The following is a 17931-nucleotide window of genomic DNA, read 5'->3' on the forward strand; positions in this document are numbered from 1 at the left end:
GAGCTGACAGCAACACCTTTGTTGTGAGTTTAGTTGCTGCATTTATTACAAATACATTTGCTACACAAATAAAAAGTGAATATCCAGCATCTCTACAACCTTACCAGCAGGATAAGTCTATTTTAAAATAGTATCTATTTAAAAATTACCCATGCTACATGTGTATCATATGTCAAATGGAACAGAATTATGTAACCACAACGAGAGTGTGACGGAATATGTTGGTATTTTCCTTTAGATCCTGTCAGTCAAGCTGTGCGTGGGAGTTGCCTTAGCGAGCAGACCAGCTGGCTGTCACTGTGCATTTGTACCTGGCTACATTCAGAAGCTTTGACAGAGAGAATAGGAGCACTGAAGGACCAGCCTGAGTAAACTCACTCTTTTCCCTTCCTTTCAGGGCTGTGGAGAGTGCTATAAAACACCTGTGACTCAGAAAGGCACTCAAGTGCCACTTCTTTTCTGCAGTGCTGAGTGGAATTAGCATGCTTTGTTGTTAATCATGCAAAACATGACTGAAGTGAACTGCAAAGACCTGCAGAATTAGCCATGCCAGTTTCAGAAAATAGACAACAATGACAAGAGGATAGTGACCGCATGGTTTATTGACATTTCAGGACATATTACTGTATAACTTTAATTTCCAACAACCCAACCAACAAACCAGAAAACCAAATACATTGCTACTGTCATGCAAAAATCGTGCATCGTCGATTTTTACTTTCATTCATTATCATTTATTATCATATGAATCTGGCAGTTTTTGTTAAATTGATAAATGGACCAATAAAAATGCATCTTTTTACACCTCCTGTAAACTTGCCATATTGGTGTTTTTCTGGAGACAGTTTTTGCATGACAGCACCGATATACTGACAAAATATTGCATAGAACATACATGAAAATGTAGTGTTGTTTGCCAGGAATTTACACAAAATACATTACAAAAAAACATCAACAATAAACAAAACACCTATAATGCTTTAATGCATACCTCAAGTCGAGGACCCCCCTCTACCTATCTGTTTTTTCTGAATATAAAACGTTACTAAAATAGATTTTATCACTTTGTTATTGTCAGTAAAGAGTTTAACAGTAACAGTCTGTAATGATGAGCATGTTGTATCATTTTGCACTCATGAAATCATTACATTAAAAACATTAAACATTAAAAAAAAGGCCTCAAAAGTGCTTTCCTGTATTTCCTGAAGGAAAACCAGAATGGCTGTTGCTATGTCGCTACTAGGTGTTTGCTATAGTATCACATGTGGGTGCTATGGTGTTGTCAGGTGGTATCTATATTGTTGCTAGGTGTTCACTGTAGTGCTTGCTAGATGAACGCTGCTGTATTTCAGGTGGTTATTATGATGTCCGGTGTCCATATCTTGAAACCTGCAAGACGGGTAATGTGGCAAATATCCAGCAGAAAAAGAAGAGGAAGATTAACCAGATAATTTGCAGGATAATAAACCGGATGCATTGCTTTGAACTGAATGAGATTCTTCCTCAAACCTGCATTTTTGTTGTACATGAACTTGAAAAGTACAATACTTCTGCACTTCTGTAGCTCATCAGTTGGACCGTTTGCAGCCGGATGTTGCCTTTGGCCAATTAGTTCATACATTGATGAATTACGGTTGTTGCTGAAAGCAAAGTGTCATTTTTAGCTGTAGGTAAGATGGATTGGAGATGGTTTGGGTAAAAAAAAAAAGTTTATATACTTTTAATAAATTTACAATTTGCTTTATTTTGTATGTACTCTAGTTTACAATAGGATATGCAAGGCTAACACTGCTAATAAACACTGGACTTGGAGTCACCAATTTTATCTTCTACATGCCAAAGCAGACCAAAATCTTCATTTATTTGCTTCAAAAATTGTTTCAAATGCTATAAAACAGCAAGTTTAGTTTTTTTGGCCATGAAATCAAGCTAATGTAAACACGGGCAAATTCACCACTGTTGTCTCCAACCTGCCAGGTTTTAACAATATCACATATAGCAATATCACAGACCAGCTCTGTAGCTAAACTACTAAATGTTGGATTTTGTGCAGCAACATTAAATATTAGAGTCTAAACATTTTCTTGTTAGACTAAACAAGAAATTTGCACATTTTACAAACCTTATCCAACCGTGCCTACAGTTGCTACAACATAATATCAGTCAGGCAATGTAAAACCTATGTGCGAGTAGTACTTTTACTAGTCAAAAAGACAGTAGTGTAGCGAGATCTTGCTTAACTGATTATGCTTATTTTACCTTTTCAGGGCGATCTGTAGGTCATCTCGTGTTAGACATACAGTCAGTGCTAGGTTGCTAACGACCAAAGGTATACGAGTGGTTGGAGACACACCCATGCATTTTGAGGGTCAAAACATTGCAATACTGAAACACAAGCTGAAGAGAAGGTTGACCCACATGATGAAATTGAAATGACTGAACTGTGTGTCCGTGCTTTCAGAAGAGACAGTTCATGCATTTGACAGATTTACTGCCATAGTCCACACACTCGGGCCCAATGCACTCGCAGCAGGCGTTGTGGAACCAGCGATACTTTGAAGCCCCCATAGACTCGCAGTACTGCTTGCACTGCCGTATGGATAAGCAGTCATCAAAGTAGACCACCGTGCACAGGTTATCTACAGAGAAGAAAGAAGAAGATGGTGACCAATAGTGCTACTATTCCATTAACAACCATAAAGGGCAGATGTCCTGGAAAACCAATTTTCCATGCTCGTTTTAAAGCTTTTACAAAAATGCTTCCTCCATCCGGTCCATATATGGCAACTAAGCTGCAAGAAATGCCCATTTTAATCCATCATGGTTTTGATGTCACAACCATGAACACACACTATATGTTTGTGGACACCCTTTCTAATGAATGCACCCATTGCTGATACAGGTGTGCAAAACAGTTTGTCTAGTTCATGTAGAGAAGTACTGCTAACAGAATAGGACTCTCTGGAGCAGATAAACCTGAACCTATTGGCACCATGCTGCCTAATGCCAAGCATGGGCTAGAGGGGTGTAAAGCCCCTCAGCATTGAGCTGTGGAGCAGTGGAACTGTGGAATCTCTTAAATGATGGTGCTCCACCCAATACTTTTGGGCGAAGTTGGGGATGAGGTGGGGTGATCATTAACTCTTTCTTTTTTTTTTTAACCCTTGATTTCAGAAGAAACAATAAATGAGCAATTGTCCACATACTTTTGTCCCTATCCATATTGTAGCTTGCTCAAAAGATCATCTGGAATCATACTCTTGGGAATGTATGAAAAAAGAAACCTCAGCAACTACTTCTGGGTGTCTGGATCTTTCGGGTGTCTGGCTGCAATGATGCATTTTCTTCCCGACAGCCAAGAACAGCACAGGGTGGAGTAAACCGATGTAGGCTAAATCCTACCATGTCCATGCAATCATATGTAAATATGTTCTCAGTTGTGACATCACAACCATGACGAGTTCAAAACGTTGTGTTTTTCATAAACCATATAGACTAGAAAATGAACAATACGCTTGTACATTAAAAAAAGCTAAATACATTTTTCCTGAATATCCTTTAAATGTTTGCAAATGTGTTTGATGTTTTTTTATGCTTGTACCTTTGTCGTAGTTGCCGTGGACACTGCTGCCAGGCAACGAGACGTTCTGTTGCTGTTCGTCCAGCGTTTCCAAAAAGGACACAAGGTTCTCGTGATGGGAAAGCTCGTCAGCCACAGGGAATGACACTACCATCATGTTGATGGGGGTGTCGCCCTCAGTGAGGGCCCTGAAGAGTGAGGGGATTGGTCGATGGAGGTCTTCCACAGTGCTTTTGGAAGTGGGAGGGGTGTCGCTGTAGTTCCTGGGATTGCACATGCCTGCATCAGCCAAGAGATGAAGAAGTACATGAATTATTAACACCAACATCTATATTTATCCTATTACGAAAACTCCCTCAGAATGTACACTCCTGGGCAAAGGTTTGGGAACATCTACCCTTTCCAAGAAATCTTTCCCTGTCAGTTTGTAATAATTTAACATCTTAAAGCCTGAGTAGGTTTAGTTTGATAAAGATGTATTTAAACTGGTATTTATCTTAGCCAGTTCATCTACTATGTATTTTTTGGGAGACGGGAGAAAATCGGAGGACCCCCGTGTTGTAGCTTGCTCAAAAGACCACCCCTACACTACACTCCTTAACATAAAGGTGCTTCAAAGGGTTCTTTGAGCGATGCCATAGAAGAACCACTTTAGCGGGGATCCAGCACTTTTCATTGGATACCTAGTAATTACTTCTCGTATTGGAGGAGCATTGCAAGTGATGGGGGGGTCCAAGTGAGCAGGTGGGTTATTTGACTCAGCTAAAGGAACCGTCACTTGATGCTGAAGTTTCTTCACATTCACACATCTCTATTACAAACGTGGTTCTTTGTGGAACCAAAAGTGGTTCTTTGTGGCATCACGCGAAGAACCATTTGAAGCAGCTTAATATCATCCATAATTTGCAATGTTGAGCAGGTGTTGAGTTGATGGTGCTGTTTAGCAGATTCTGATTAAGCTTTATCGAGTCACTGAGGAACGTCTGAGCAACTCCAGCCACAGTCCAAACAGCTGTTCCCGATCAAGAGGCCCGATCAAATTTGTCTGACAAACCAACGTCCTCTTTTCTGCTCTAGTCATAGCCTTCACTCTTAACCCCTTTGAAAGACCTTCTGTTGGATCCAGTGTTGAGTCCTTTTCTACACTACATGGACAAAAGTACGGGGACATCTGATTATTCTTTGTTTCCTCACAAATCAAGGGTATTAACCAAGTTTAACCTGCTTTTGTTGAGTTGTCTGTCTCTAATATCCATGGAAGGCTTTCTGCTAGATTTTGGAGCATTGCTGTGAGCATTAGTGAAGTCAGGATGTTAGATGCTCACTACCCCACCTCATCCCCAATTGCCCAACTCATCCCAATAGTACTGGATGGAGTTAGGAGGCTAGAAGGGTCATGGCTAGCACATGCTTCTTCATCTGACATGTGTCACATAAAGCTAAACACGCTTGAAGGAGAACACTAACTGCCAGCGCTGCTACATCAGCTAACAGGCGCCCACACTGACTAGCATTGATCCCAAGTGATGGGGGGTGGGGTGGAGGAAGAGCCATCCTACCCACCCAATGAGAACGAGGCCAACTGTGCTTACTCAGACCCCTGGCTATGGATGGCTGTGGCATCACCAGTGATTGAACCAGCAATCTCCTGATGATAGGTTCAACACTTAATATAGAATACGCTTTACAGAATCCTCTATATGATCTAGAACCTAACAACATAATAGAGAAAAGGAGGAAGGAGGCAAAAACTGATATATACTTGCATATACTGCAGGTTTATTTCAGGTTTCATTTGAAATGTTTCCACAAGGCTTTACACACTCTTACCTTTGTGAATACACAGTTCTTCTCAGGCCTGAGGTTAAAAGAACAGACCATCTTTGTCTAACTGTTGCTTTACAGCAGGATGGACGCATCTGGTTCCTCTCAGCTCACACCCCTACCCTGTCAGTAGGGTATGAGCTGGCACAGAAGGCCAGTCCAAATAATTCCCATTACTAACGCTCCCTAGGCCCGCACGCTCCCCATGTAGAATAGCAAAAAGACATGTGTTTTTGCTGTGTAGGCTCTGATTGATCCAGAGTCTGAGATGAAGCAATGAGGCTAAAGTGCCAGCGTCAGCTTTATTTTGGGGGTCTGCACAGGGTTTGCGAACAATACAGATGAATGTACAGTGCATTTCTAAATGTTTGTGGACACCCCTTCTAATCAATACGCAAATGCATACACACAGCATGTCTAGTTCTTGTAGAGAAGTATTGTCAGTAGAAGAGTCTGGAGCAGATGAAGAACATGAACCTATTGGCACGATGCCTAATGCCAGGCATGGGCCAGAGGGGGATAAAGCTCCCAAGCACTTAGCTGGGGAACAGTGGAACAGTGTGTTATCTGGAATGATAGTCATCCATCCAATACTTTTGGGATGGGTTGGGGATGAAGTGAGGTGATGAGAATCCAACACCCTGACCTCATTTACGCTCTCAGCAATGCTCCAAAATCTAGTAGACAGCCTTATCTGAACAGTGGAGACTCCAAAAAGCAGGATAAACTGTTTTTAATGCCCTTGCTTTCGGAGGAAAAATAATTGACGTCTCAACGGGAGTCCTTATACTTTTGTCCATATAGTGTATATTAGAGAAAATGTAACAGCTTTCCCCATAGCCAGAGTTAACTGTAATTGTAAGTGTAAAGAACCGTTTGAAGCACCTTTATTTTTAAAAGCCGTGGTGGAGAGCAACAGCAGGATGAATTCAGCGTAAACAGAAGCAGAGCTACTCAGATCCAACCAAATACCTCACAACTCACTGGACAGCACTTCACATTTTGGTAGGATGATGACCCCTATCAACCCACTGAAGCAGCTCTGCAGTTTTTCAGGTCCAAAAAGTGGAATGTTTTTGACTGGCCAATTCAGTCACCTGACCTGAACCCTGCAGATCTGTACTTCACTTACTCACAGTTATTATCGGCTGATGTCTCCTGGTTTTTAGAATTCAAGCAGTCGATATGTGCAATCAAGGATTACACATGACAATATACGCCAACAAGCCATAACATTAGCACCAAATGCCTAATATTGAGTAGGCCCTGCCTTGTGCCACCATAACAGATAAGTTGCGAGGTTGGGCCTCCATGAGCATCAGTCAGCTTTTGCCGCTGAGTTACCGGTTGCCTTTTCATTGACCACTTTTAATAGGTACTGACTAAAAAATACCAGAAAAACTCCACGAGACCTGCCTGATGTTTTGGAGATGTTCAGATCCAGTCGTTAAAAAGTCTGAGACTCTTATACTTGCTCGTATTTTCTCCTTTTAACACGTCACCTTCAAAAACGGACTGTTCACTTGCCACCCAATATATCCACTCCTTGACAGACACCACTGCAGGTACACACTTGTACAGAGTGGTTATCTGAGTCACTGTAGCCTGTCCATTCTCATTTGACCTCGACGAGGCGTTTACATCTGCAGAACTGCCACTGACTGAATGTTTGTATAATAGTTTGTGAGTGATGGTTTATTTAATATATAAATATTAACTAAATATATTATTAACTTGAATAAACACATTTAGCAATATAATAAAGAATAAACACTTGCCTTAAATTGAATATAATTAAATTCATTCATTAAGAAATATAACAAACGAATAAACAAACACCTTCAATTATTTACATATTAAAATAATATTAAAAATAACATATTGAGCAACATATTTGCACTTGTAAATAATTACTGTAGTAGCTTAACATACTTAAAAGTAAGGTCTATGCAAAAGTAATAACACATTAATTACATTTTTTCAACACGTTATATTTTGAAAATAAATAGGAACTGTTCTATAAAGAAAATATGCAGAAATATGCAAATAAAAATATGCAAAAACAAACAAACAAACAAAAAAGCTTCACTGGTGTGAATGGAAAACATATGGAAAGCATAAACAGTTATCCCACATGTGGAGCTGGGAATGGATCATGTGTGCACCAGGCGTTCTCTGTTATTAATGCTCATAATGTTCATTCTGATCATTATCGACTCACCCACACAGTCGCAGCACTCCTCCCACAGCGTGCCCAAACACAGCATACACTCTTTACAGCAGGAACAGTTTCCCTCTGATGGTCGGCACTGGCACAGGCCCTACACACACAAACGCACAAGGATGTACTTTATGCAGCAACGTACACAAAATGGAAAGGCTGAGAGCATTTTTAAAGGCTAGCAACGACAGACGCATTCAGTTCAGCTCATAAACACAGCCTTCCACACAAACGGCCGTCCATCGCTACAAAATGCTGGTTGGGTCACTTCGAATTACATACTTATAGGAAAGACAAACATCAGCAGCTCCAAAAGCTGCTATAGAGGAATAAAAGTGTCCAGTGGGAGGCCGGGGGAGTCCGGGGAGAGTCTGCTCCAGGGGAAAAAAAACCCAGATGTGGAAATATCGGTGTAACTCTACCCTGTTTATACAAAGGTCAAATCTGAGGGGAAAAAAAGCCTGTCACACAGCTGAAAAAACGTCACATCACCCAGTGGGGAAAGTGAACAGAGACTCAGACACATACAGATAATTACAGAGAGAATAGAGTGAGGGAGTGGCAGACAGAAAATAGAGTGCCACAGGGTTCTATCATAGGGCCTATAAAAGTGATGTAAACTATGATAGTAAAGGGAGTGAAATAAAGTGTTTAAGAGCTTAAGCTACTCTACCCACCTCTGGTAGTTACTGTGAATAACCCATTCAGTGGCCGACAGTAAACAATTAGCCTTGATTAATAATGTGAGACACAGTACAGCTGACAAACCCTCATTCAGCACTAATAGTGAACACATTAGGGAACACTATGCACAAATTGAGGGAAATTCTTATAATACTCAGCTGCATTTCACACTCACTGTTATTTAGGCTGAAGGAGAAGCAGTCTGTGACTGAACAAAGAGAGAGAGGAGAGATGCCACCTTTAAGACTATTAAAGCCAGAAAGTTTACTTTTCAACTTGGCCAAAAACTACAGGCATGCTTTTAGAGACTGCTCCTGGGTCCCCTCCAGTGCAGGAGGCCGCTAGATTTGTAAGGTGACTTTGCGACCATTCATTCAGGCACTGGCCGAGGAACGCTGGGCCTCGAGTCTTGTATGATCTACGAAAAAGTCTGGGGACACCAAGCGTGTCCCCATGATGCACATCTAAATATTTGTGGACACTTCTAATGAATGCATTCAGCTACTTTAAGATGCATCCACTGCTGACACATAGGTGCAAATGCACACACACTCACACACACAGTTTGTGTAGAAACTGTAGAAAGGTACTACCAACAGAGTAGGACTCTCTGGAGCAGGTAATGTTACGTTTTTGAGAACATACAAAGAACACATGCTAAAAGCCATCTGAAAAACTATACTATATGACAAAAGTATTGGGACAATCACGGTTTATTTCTCATTTGTTGGCATGAGGGCTTTATACCCCTCTAGCCCACACCTGGTATTAGGCATGATGCCAATTGGATTCGTGTTAAACTGAAAGAAAGTGTGCACCAGCACACAGCATTTGCACATCCGCGTCATCAATGGGTGAATGCGTTCATTACAAGGGGTGTCCACAAACATTTGGACATATAAAGTAGCTGTCCTTTTGACTTTTGGCAATATGTGTTGTGGTGTTGTGAAGAGGCTTTCTTCTGCCGGCATGTGGGAAGATTAAAGAGAGAGTTAGGAACGGAGATTTGATACTGATGACATGTGTGGGGGGTGGGAAAGCATGAGAGGGCGCGAGAGAGTGAGCGAGTGAGATGGGAACAAGGTAACGAAGGGGGGGGACAGAGAGCATTCCATAAAGCGGTAGGTCACAGCTTTTGGTTGGGGAGTGTATGGAGAGGGAAAAGGAAAGCAAACACCTGGAGCACAGAACACTGCAGCTGTATTTCACTATGTGTGTGTTCTTGCTCTCTCTCTCTCTCTCTCTCTCTCTCTCGTTGCGTCTCTCTGCCTTGCTCTCTACCCCTCTTCGGGATAACACATGCTAACCATAAACACAACATGCCGACAAGAGATCTGACTCACACTGTCATTACAGGCACACACATCCTCACTCACACGCCCAAATATGAGTGCATGGATGCCCCCCACACACACACACACACACACACACACACACACACACACACACACACACACAGAGCTGATAATCATCTGATAGCAGCTTGTATTCTCACATGTGGATTAGTATGAGAACACTGCTCTATGAAACCGGTGTCAGACACTCGTTCTTAACCCATGGCTGCTGTTGTGAGGTTGGACAAGACTTTCCCATCAGCTCAGAAACACCCCAGTTTGTAACAAAGCCTAAATTCGAAACATTATTCCAATCAATTTTATGATAGTCACATCAAAAGTCTAACATTACATTAACACGGGGGACAAATCTGTTGTTGTTTCCAGTTTGGTTTTGTCCTAATTCACGGCAATCCAGTTGCAATACTAAACTCCAGTCCAAACTCATCAAGTTCAACAGGATTTTCTGTTAACAACAGAAGCTCGTCATTGACAGTGAATGTGGCAAAGGTTTGACTTCTTACCTCAAAATAATGACTATACTGTGGGTTACAGGAGTTAGAGGTGCCACAGAATGAATTTACTTCTTTTAGGTTGATCTTTGACCTAAAAGCCCACCCTGTTACTTTACCTCAGAATGAAGCACACTGATTTTACATTGATTTGTAAAAAGCTCTGGTCACCACAATGGCTCACCGCCTAGCGTTGCTTTTGCACTGTAGCAAGGAAAAGCAAGGCTTTCACTAGAGGGTTGGGTTTATGTCAGTTTTAAGGGCATAAATATAACGTAAAAAGAGAGGCAGAATGTCAGAACTATGAAAACTTAAGTAAGTTATTAGTTCAACAAAGCAAGTCAACATTTAGAGATTCTGTCAGAGCAAAAACAGCAGTCACCCCAGTGAAACAGTGACACCTTCACCATAACTGCTCGGAGTGTGCATTAGTAGCCCACAAGAAAATGTGCACTAGCAGCCCAAAGAAAGTGTACACTAGCAGAATAAAGAAAGTGTGCACTAGCAGCATAAAGAAAGTGTGCACTAGCAGCATAATGAAAGTGTGCACTAGGAGCAAAGATCAAAGAAAAAGTGCACTAGCAGCATAAAGAAAGTGTGCACTAGGAGCATAAAGAAAGTGTACACTAGCAGCATAAAGAAAGTGTACACTAGCAGCATAATTAAAGTGTACACTAGCAGCATAATTAAAGTGTACACTAGGAGCAAAGATCAAAGAAAAAGTGCACTAGCAGCATAAAGAAAGTGTACACTAGGAGCAAAGATCAAAGAAAAAGTGCACTAGCAGCATAAAGAAAGTGTACACTAGGAGCAAAGATAAAAAAGTGCACTAGCAGCCCAAGAAAAGTGTGTACTAGGAGCATAAAAAGAGTGTGCACTATGAGCATAAAGAGAGTGTGCACTATGAGCATAAAGAGAGTGTGCACTAGGAGCCCACAGAGAGTGTGCACTAGGAGCCCACAGAGAGTGTGCACTCGGAGCCCACAGAGAGTGTGCACTCGGAGCCCACAGAGAGTGTGCACTCGGAGCCCACAGAGAGTGTGCACTCGGAGCCCACAGAGAGTGTGCACTAGGAGCATAAAGAAAGTGTGCCCTAGCAGAGCAGCAGTCCTGAGAAAGTGGTTTCCCTTGAGAGGACTCGTGCTGCCTTGCTCCACAAACCATTCATCTGTGACTCTTTAAATGACCGCCGCCGCCCCACCCACACACAAGGGCTGAGCATTTCCAGCTGGAAACACACACACACACACACAGATACACACACAGCAGAGAGAGAAAACAGCCGTCCCAGTGGAGTTGCTCTCTTTCTGTGCCTCTTGTTCTTCTTCTGGCTTTTTTCGCTCATGTAAATCCTTCTCTAAACTACTGGATCTCACTGTATCTCTGTCCCTAGCCAATTAGCTCCCCTGTCTGACTAGACCTGGGAGACCACCAAGAGCCACCAAATCCCTTTTCACCTTCTCTCTCTCACCTCCCCCAAATCTCTCCCTCATTCTCTGAAAAAACAACACGAGGGTAACAGAAGCTGGACCATGGCGGGGGCAGTTGCAGTGCTGCAGTTTTGTAGAGGTCTAGATTCATTTGTTCCACTGTTGGAACAAAATGCTACACACAGAATTCCATACCTTAAACTAACAGCTTCAAAATCATATTGATACTCCACAGACTTGTAAAAAGGAAAATAGCATCACTATAGCATCCTTGCTACACCAGGCTTGGTACACTGCCAACTGCACTATGCAACACTGGTGAAGTGGGTAGGATTAGGCAGGATAACCCTCGCAAGAACTGCGTAACACTGTGTAACCTAAGTCATATTTGTGTCTGGTGTATCTCTCAGATTGTGCAGAAAAGAATGTCCTTTAGAGATGGCTCAAAGCACGAATTACACCTCCCTGCTATAGGGGGAGCCCAGGAGCAAGAAATGCCCATTTTCCATAGTGTTGCTTTAAACGTGCACATTATGGACGCACCAGTCATGAGTTATTAGATGAATTCTGAGGCGATGAACACTTTTTTCTGTTTAATGAACATATGAAACAATTCCAGTGATTTCCATGAGCCAATCACAATAGAAATAATATTACTTGATCTTTAAAGAGCCAGTCTGGCATTTAAAATGCTATCATTAAAAGTTAGAGGCAACACATATGTCCAAAAATCTAAAAAAACAACAACATTATATATATATATATATATATATATATATATATATATATATATATATATATATATATATATATATTGTTTACATAATGTGAATCTGCACTGAATACTTCTACACTGACCTTCATTGAATGTTAAGGAAGGATTTTAGGAATATGATATACATAATTACTGCATATTTTCTATGAATGTCCTGATCAAGTTACAGTATTTTGCCCCACGATTCAATCTTGTGTCTCTTAGTTCTGATTATCAGCCAATAATGAGCTGCTGATTAATACAGTCAGTAAAATCTCTTTATTTTATAGTTAAATTCTATAATGAGACGTTCTGGACTCACTGATTTAGTTGAGACAAGACTTTTCTTAAAATCACTGTTTTATAGTATTTAATATCTTATAATATCTGACTCTCCTCCCTGACCAATCAGCTCCCAGCTCCTTTACAACACTGCAGTCTAATCACTGAGTGTGTGTGTGTGTAGTAGTAGTAGTAGTGTAGTAGTGTTGGTCTACTGGTGTATAATAACTGGTTTATAGTGGGTAAATATGCTGTGATTGGGGTTTCAGTAGCACATGTGTGTATTAGCATTAGCGTTAGCCTCCACTACGTTCTGAATGGGTTCTTCAGTGCTGGTTTATAAACAGAGAAAGGCGAGCGGTTCTCCGGTTCTCCCGCTGGTAAAACAGAGCATTTCAGTAAGAGTTTTATAAAGGTTCAAATATTATGTTCTGTTTTCGTGTTTCACTGTAAAATAGCTCCACAAAACTTTATTTACTTTCTAAGAACGTCTGCACTGCTGCAGCCGTCTGGGCAGTACTGTTCATTAATGGTGCCTTGAGGACACCAGATGACGCTCTGAACGCTGAGGTTAAAAAACAAAAAAACAAGGATTCGGAACTGGACTGGGATTAAAACAGCCAATATCCCATCCATTAAAATATGCCAACTGGATCAGACTGGGACATCCCTATTATTTACACTAATATTCAAGTTATAATGTTTATTAATTTTGTAATTTTATATCTAATAATAATTTACAATGTGGATTTAAATATTTAAATTGAGACCTAGGATGTCCCCTATTATGTAATAAATATTAAATATAAAACAATAAAGAATTATATGAAATATGAAACATATGCAACCATATGCTTCCTCCAACTTCCTCACCATGACGCCAGCCGGCTGCTTCTTTTGAACTGTCACTAATGCCAAATTTTTGGACAGCTGAACACGCTTGGAGGAGAAAACTAACTGCCAGTTCTGTTACACTGTCCATTAGACTCCCACACTGACTAGCATCACTTTGATTACATCCTACCCACCCAGAGTTGGCAAAGCAAATTATGCTCTCTGGGTTTCCCAGACGACAGGGCCCCAGGATGTCCAGACAACAGGGCCAGTGCTTAGACAGCTGTACCACTTGGGAAACCAACAATTTTCTTTTTAAACATTTTTAAATGTTTTCTCAAACTTTGAAACCTGAGCTATGAGATAGAGAAAGAGAGAGGGAGAGGATAAAGCAAGAGAAACACTGGATTATCAGTACTTTGATCAAACAGGAGCCGGTGAGCCTCTGAGAAAAGAGAGAGAGGGAGAGATTAGAATCAGGACTGATACTCGCTCAGCCAAAGCAACAACAGCAGAGCTCCTTTACCCAGGAGATTCAGTCACTGCACAAAGCCTGAAGAAACAGAAACCTTCTGTGTGATCCCCTCACGCACAATTCAGCCTCAAACAGAATACGACAACCACTCTCTGCACCAGTAGCAGCCCGCTGGCCTTCAGCCGCACTTATGATTAGGTATACACTGATATCGGAACTTTAGGGGTGATCCGGATGTACAGTACTTTTTAAATCAGTACTTTAAAATGCAGAAAGTGGATTGAGACTAAATCTACCCTGGGTTTGTATTATTTCTGTAGTATGCATGGTATGCTAAGTGTATCTATACGGTAGGTGGTGGCCACTCATTTGGTAGATGGCCTGTATAGTAATCTAAGTGTGCTTATATGGTGGTGAAAGATGGCCAGTATGTTATGCTAAATGCACCTATATGGTAGTTGGTGTTCAGAATGGCACGCTAAGTCCACCTATATGGTAGGTGCTGGTCGGTATGGTACATTAAGTGCACCCATATGGCATATGGTGGTTGGTATGGTACCCTAAGTCCACCTATATGGTAGGTAGTAGTTGGTATGGTACCCTAAGTCCACCTATACAGTAGGTAGCGGTCAGTATGGCACGCTAAGTGCAACTATATGGTAGGTGGTGGCTAGTGTGGTACCATAAGTCCACTTACATGGTTGGCAGTGGTCAGTATGCCCTTCTAAGTGTACCTATTTGGTAGGTGGTAGCTGGTATTGGACCATAAGTCCACCTACATGGTTGGTGGTGGTCAGTATGCCCTTCTAAGTGTACCTATTTGGTAGGTGGTAGTTGGTATGGTACCATAAGTCCACTTACATGGTTGGCGGTGGTCAGTATGCCCTTCTAAGTGTACCTATTTGGTGGGTGGTAGTTGGTATGGTACCATAAGTCCACTTACATGGTTGGCGGTGGTCAGTATGCCCTTCTAAGTGTACCTATTTGGTGGGTGGTAGTTGGTATGGTACCATAAGTCCACTTACATGGTTGGCGGTGGTCAGTATGCCCTTCTAAGTGTACCTATTTGGTGGGTGGTAGTTGGTATGGTACCATAAGTCCACTTACATGGTTGGCGGTGGTCAGTATGCCCTTCTAAGTGTACCTATTTGGTGGGTGGTAGTTGGTATGGTACCATAAGTCCACTTACATGGTTGGCGGTGGTCGGTATGCCCTTCTAAGTGTACCTATTTGGTAGGTGGTAGTTGGTATGGTACCCTAAGTCCACCTATATGGTAGATAGCAGTCAGTGTGCCCTTCTAAGTGTACCTATACGGTAGGTGGTGGCTGGTAGGGTATTCTATGTCTACTTATATGGTAGGTGCAATACTTTGTAATTAAAGCTCCAAACCTAGATCATCCTTATCTTTTGCCCTATCTCTCCTGACCTCTGCTGATCCTGAAGCTCTATAACCCACCTGTAGGAGACACTTGCTGACGTCACTGGCGCAGAGGGCTTTGTTGCAGGCAGAGGAGACACTGATGAGAGACAGGAGGAGGAGGAGGGAGGCACAGGCTGAGACGAGGAAGAACACAGCCCTCATCCTCATTACTCCAGCACCTACAACACAGAGGAGCAGGTCACTCAGACGCGCTTCAGAGGAAAGCTCTCAGAGATGTCCTGAACAGTCAGAAGCACCGAAGAGTTTTTAAGGGGACTTTTTAAAGTAACCAGTGTAAAGTTCACTAAAGACGCCATTTATATCCTACGATAAAAGTTGACGTTAACATGCGTCCAGAGCATTAGGACTCCCCACAGTGCAGGACAGATCCACGCAGATGCAGCTAGCTCTAATATATCGCTGTCTCGGTGTTTCACCTCATGGAGACTTGAGCACAGTGACGCACCACAGCAGCATTAGCGCATGAGTTCAGAGCTGGGAAAGTTTACAGCTCCCTCACCTCATCCAAAAGAACAAACACCGCCGGGTCTTACCGCGTGTATGTGGGACCAGCACTTTCTCTCGCTGTTGTTTTTCCTTGCTCGGCAGTTCTGGGCTCTTTGTCCTGCCCCAGTGTCGGGTAGGATCTCGCCGGGAGTCTGGCCAGAGGAGGCACTCCCTTGCACTGGGAGAGCAGCGAGCGAGGGGTTCTTCTTAAAGACGCCGAGCCTCTCTGTGGCTGCGTTCCAATATGCGCACTCGTTTACTAGAGCACTTAAGTAGTGGGTAGTAAGGACTCGTACGTACGCAATACGCCAGCTTCATGAGTCACAAATTAAATTCTTCTTAAATTATTTTATTTTTATACTAAATTCATAATTCAGATCAATTGTAATTCTTATATATATAAAAGAAACTGCTCTGTGTTGTGTTAACTGTACCTAAATGGTGGTGGGTATGCTAGGCTAGGTGTATCTATATGGTAGTTGGTGGTTGGCATGCTAGGCTAGGTGTATCTATATGGTAGTTGGTGGTTGGCATGCTAGGCTAGGTGTATCTATATGGTAGTTGGTGGTTGGCATGCTAGGCTAGGTGTATCTATATGGTAGTTGGTGGTTGGCATGCTAGGCTAGGTGTATCTATATGGTAGTTGGTGGTTGGCATGCTAGGCTAGGTGTATCTATATGGTAGTTGGTGGTTGGCATGCTAGGCTAGGTGTATCTATATGGTAGTTGGTGGTTGGCATGCTAGGCTAGGTGTATCTATATGGTAGTTGGTGGTTGGCATGCTAGGCTAGGTGTATCTATATGGTAGTTGGTGGTTGGTATGCTAGGCTAGGTGTATCTATATGGTAGTTGGTGGTTGGCATGCTAGGCTAGGTGTATCTATATGGTAGTTGGTGGTTGGCATGCTAGGCTAGGTGTATCTATATGGTAGTTGGTGGTTGGCATGCTAGGCTAGGTGTATCTATATGGTAGTTGGTGGTTGGCATGCTAGGCTAGGTGTATCTATATGGTAGTTGGTGGTTGGTATGCTAGGCTAGGTGTATCTATATGGTAGCTGCTGGTTGGTATGCTAGGCTAGGTGTATCTATATGGTAGTTGGTGGTTGGCATGCTAGGCTAGGTGTACCTATATGGTAGTTGGTGGTCAGTATGCTAGGCTAGGTGTACCTATATGGTAGTTGGTGGTCAGTATGCTAGGCTAAGTTTACCCATATAGTGGTGGGTATGCTAGGCTAGGTGTATCTATATGGTAATTGGTGGTTGGTATGCTAGGCTAGGTGTACCTATATGGTAGTTGGTGGTCAGTATGCTAGGCTAAGTTTACCTATATAGTGGTTGGTGGTTGGTATGCTAGGCTAGGTGTATCTATATGGTAATTGGTGGTTGGCATGCTAGGCTAGGTGTACCTATATGGTAGTTGGTGGTCAGTATGCTAGGCTAAGTTTAACCATATAGTGGTTGGTGGTTGGTATGCTAGGCTAGGTGTACCTATATGGTAGTTGGTGGTCAGTATGCTAGGCTAAGTTTACCCATATAGTGGTGGGTATGCTAGGCTAGGTGTATCTATATGGTAATTGGTGGTTGGTATGCTAGGCTAGGTGTACCTATATGGTAGTTGGTGGTCAGTATGCTAGGCTAAGTTTACCTATATAGTGGTTGGTGGTTGGTATGCTAGGCTAGGTGTATCTATATGGTAATTGGTGGTTGGCATGCTAGGCTAGGTGTACCTATATGGTAGTTGGTGGTCAGTATGCTAGGCTAAGTTTAACCATATAGTGGTTGGTGGTTGGTATGCTAGGCTAGGTGTATCTATATGGTAGTTGCTGGTTGGCATGCTAGGCTAGGTGTATCTATATGGTAGCTGCTGGTTGGTATGCTAGGCTAGGTGTATCTATATGGTAGTTGGTGGTTGGCATGCTAGGCTAGGTGTACCTATATGGTAGTTGGTGGTCAGTATGCTGGGCTAGGTGTACCTATATGGTTGTTGGTGGTCAGTATGCTAGGCTAAGTTTACCTATATAGTGGTGGGTATGCTAGGCTAGGTGTATCTATATGGTAATTGGTGGTTGGTATGC

The 17931-nt window shown here is 42.2% G+C and overlaps 1 protein-coding gene across 1 annotated transcript; it reads right to left on the reverse strand.

Moving 5' to 3' along the window:
* Positions 1–584: 584 nt before the first annotated feature.
* On the reverse strand, positions 585–16075 carry LOC140545704 (twisted gastrulation protein homolog 1-A-like). The gene is made up of 5 exons (XM_072668648.1): positions 15906–16075; positions 15388–15530; positions 7626–7725; positions 3602–3859; positions 585–2639 (listed from the first exon to the last, which is right to left on the reverse strand). Exons 2-5 carry the CDS (start codon positions 15517–15519, stop codon positions 2458–2460), a joined length of 672 nt encoding a protein of 223 aa, XP_072524749.1. The 5' UTR covers positions 15520–15530; positions 15906–16075; the 3' UTR covers positions 585–2457.
* Between the last annotated feature and the right edge of the window lie 1856 nt (positions 16076–17931).

Source organism: Salminus brasiliensis, chromosome 23, assembly GCF_030463535.1.
Source record: "Salminus brasiliensis chromosome 23, fSalBra1.hap2, whole genome shotgun sequence".
Taxonomy (NCBI): Eukaryota; Metazoa; Chordata; class Actinopteri; order Characiformes; family Bryconidae; genus Salminus; species Salminus brasiliensis.